Source organism: Charadrius vociferus, unplaced genomic scaffold (genome assembly GCF_000708025.1).
Source record: "Charadrius vociferus isolate BGI_N301 unplaced genomic scaffold, ASM70802v2 scaffold4094, whole genome shotgun sequence".
Classification (NCBI taxonomy): Eukaryota; Metazoa; Chordata; class Aves; order Charadriiformes; family Charadriidae; genus Charadrius; species Charadrius vociferus.
The window spans coordinates 1-3,100 of NW_009648230.1; the positions used below are offsets into that span (position 1 = coordinate 1).

Here is a 3,100-nt window from a genome sequence, read left to right on the forward strand (position 1 = left end):
CCCCTGTATCTCTTTCTCACACCAAGTTATCTTGTGCCACACACCTCAACACCAGGAAAGCAGAGAACACAAATGCTGGTTATCGTTTCCAGGGGTGGGCCGTCCTTTTTTAAACTTTGATTGCCCTAATATACTGAAAATATTTTAAATTTCCTGGCATTGCAGCAGGTGACTTTGTAGCACTTGGAGCACTGACTATTAGTCAGGAATACCTGGGATTTCTCTATAAATTGCCTGTAGGATCAGTATTTGTATCAGTATCATTTACATCATCAACAAGAAGATTGTGCTGCCGCTCAGATCATTTCCCCACGTGTCTTAGAGATGTGTTTATGCACTACATATTGCCTCCGAGGCATAAAGAGAATGGGAGATGGGTGTAGCTCTCCCCTTGTCTCCACTGGACACCACTTCTGCAATGAGTTAGGAGAGCAAGATTGAAATTCCTGCCCTCCCCACCAAGGAAGGGCAAATGCAGCAGTACTGCAGGACACGTACTGCCTCTCCCATATTTCCTCTTGGGATGGCGCAAGAAAGACACGAAGGTCCCCTTGCTCTTCCAGAAACAGTCATCGGCACCATGCCTCAGAGCAGGCACCCATGATTTTGGGGGCAGATCCCTCCTCCACGCAGCTGCTTTGAGACCAAGTGCAAACCTGAGCTGGAGGCTGGTGCTGCCCATCAGGGCCAGTTGGCCTCCAGGCAGCTTGCTGCCCTCCTTCTCAGCAAGGGCTGTGCTGCAGCCTCCCTTTGCAGAGCTTGCTGCCTGCGTCCAGCTGCTGCCTTTGGCCAGCCAGGAGACCCTTTGGCCAGCCAGGAGACGCTAGTCCAACACACAGCACAAGAGGCCCCACGTCCCACACGGCATTGCAAAAGCTTTTATTGTACCCTTAGAGCATGGCGCTGGATTTGGCAAGAGCCCTGCAGGTGTAGCAGCCCTTGCCTTGCCAGTGTGGGGCAAGAGTGCCTGCTTTCTTCTCACTTGACAGCAGCAGTGGCACGGGCAGGCACAGGCCTTTGCCTGGGGCACCTCTTCTTACTCCTGGCCATCTTCTTTTTGGAGTCTGAGGCCACGTGCTGGCTTCGGGGACCGGCCCTTCTGCGGCGCCTGTGCCCTGCAGCTCCTCGCAGGGACCGCTTGAGCACGGAGCACTTTTGCAGCGCCGCCTGCAAGTGCGATGGAGAAATGCGCTTCTGCTTGCTGTTCTTGCAGATCGTGCCAGCCACGTCCATGGTCTCGTGCGTCACCCTCTGCAGCACCGCAGCCAGATAGACGGGGGCCCTGGCTCCAAAGCGCTCAGCAAAGCGGCCTCTGCGCAGCTGCCGGTCTATGCGGCTCACAGGGAAGAGCAGCCCGGCCCGCGAGGACCGGGAGGAGCGGCTCTTTCTGGCCTGCGCTTCGCTGCCTTCCGAGGGGCCCCCAGCACATGTCGCTTCCAACTCCCTCTCCTGCTGAGGCGCCGTGCAAACCTCCTCTGCTCCGAACATGCTGCTCGCGGCTTGCTCCCACCGCTCTGTCCACGCTGCGCCTCCCCGTGCCCGCCTCTCCTTGGTCTCCTTGCTGGCCCTCGCTAGTGGTTCCTGCCTCGGGGCCCGGGTTGCCCGCCCCTGGCCAAGCCTTGTCCTGGTGGGTGGTCCCCGCGTGCTCTGGCTCGGACGGGTCTTGCTTTGGCCGAGCCCCTCCGAAGAAGGGCTCCGGCTCAGCCCCTCTCCTGCGCAGGCTCTGGCCCTTTGCTCTCCTGGGCAGCGAGTGGGAGCCAGGGCTGCTCTTGGCTGGTGGGGACTTCCTCTGTGACATCACCTCTCTGCTTCTGACATCATCCCCGCTGGCTCCGCCCCCTGGGGGTGATCTCAGGGAGCAGCTCTGCTCTGCAGCTCCGCTCCTGTTTTCCATGGCAGAGCCTTTGCCAGCGCTTGGCATGGAGGGAGCCGCTGCGAGGCTGAGCACCCTCCTCTCCTCTCCTCTGTGTATCCTCCTCCCTGCCCTGCGACAGCTCTCCCTTCACCCCTTGCCTCTCCCCTCCAACCCAAATCCCCCTTTCCATGCTTGGGGAGAGGACCTCTTTCCACGTGTCAGGGTCTGCCCAGACATGGGTCCCATTGGCTTTTGAGTAGCTCCATGGGTGCAGACTCCACAAGCTCTCTGGGCAACACCCCTGAGCCTTCTCTTCTCTGGGCTGAACAGGCACAGCTCTCTCAGCTCTTCCTTCCAACTTAAGCCCACATTTTCCCAAGCCGCCGCCTTCATCTTCCAAGGCCTCCTTCCCTTCCCTTCTCCTTCCCCTTCCCTCTCCACCTCTGTTGGGCAGGGCAGGGTGGAAAGTGACCCAGGCAGAAGGAATCCCCAACCAGCACCGACACCTGCTGTGGTGAACAAACTCACGGGTCCCTGGGGTGTGACTGCCTTGGGCAGGTGTGTCTGGGCAAGGCTGCGGAGGAGAAATGCCTTGAGACCTTCTCCAGGACTGCAGATGATTCCTGTCTGCCACACTGTGTCCCCTGTCATTCACCCCAGAGGCAATGCAGGCAATGTGCTTTGCCTGGATTTCTACCCTGAGGTCTCGTCAAGGGCTTTCCATCGCGATAACTGTGTTAGAGGCATTTGCTTTTGATTTCTGCACATTTGGCCTTCTGGGATTTTTGTAGCACTATGGGTAGTTTGTCAGGTGGCACCGAGGAGTCATGTTTTTCTTTTTCCTACTATTCTTTTTTAATAAAATTCCTTCCAATGTATCATTTAGGTACTTTGGAAATCCACTCCCTGCTCACATTGCCCAAAGTGGCTTCACACTTTCAACTCAAATAGTAAAGCCAGGTCTTCCCCTGGGCCCTATCTTCCTCCCACGTCTTTTCAATTTGTCCGCTGTTTGCTCTTGCACTCCTTGATTCAGGGACAACTTTGTAAGTGTAAGTGGCAGCCTGGTGAGATGCAGAGGCTGTGCCTGTCCAAGAGGGGCAGCTGGACTTGCTTTCCCTTTTTCCAGGTTAGCTCTAGCGGAGGTGCGGAGGAGATAAACCATGCTGCTTTGTCTAATAGCAATATGTTGTGGACCCAGAGCTGTGCCTTTCCTAGTGTTCTGGGAATTGTTGTGGAGTTTTG

General features: G+C 56.5%; 1 protein-coding gene across 1 annotated transcript; it reads right to left on the minus strand.

The window, feature by feature from the left end:
* Window positions 1–978: 978 nt before the first annotated feature.
* Window positions 979–1,488, minus strand: LOC104285643 (histone H2A-beta, sperm-like). Its single transcript, XM_009884112.1, has one exon. It carries the CDS (start codon window positions 1,486–1,488, stop codon window positions 979–981), a length of 510 nt encoding a protein of 169 aa, XP_009882414.1.
* Between the last annotated feature and the right edge of the window lie 1,612 nt (window positions 1,489–3,100).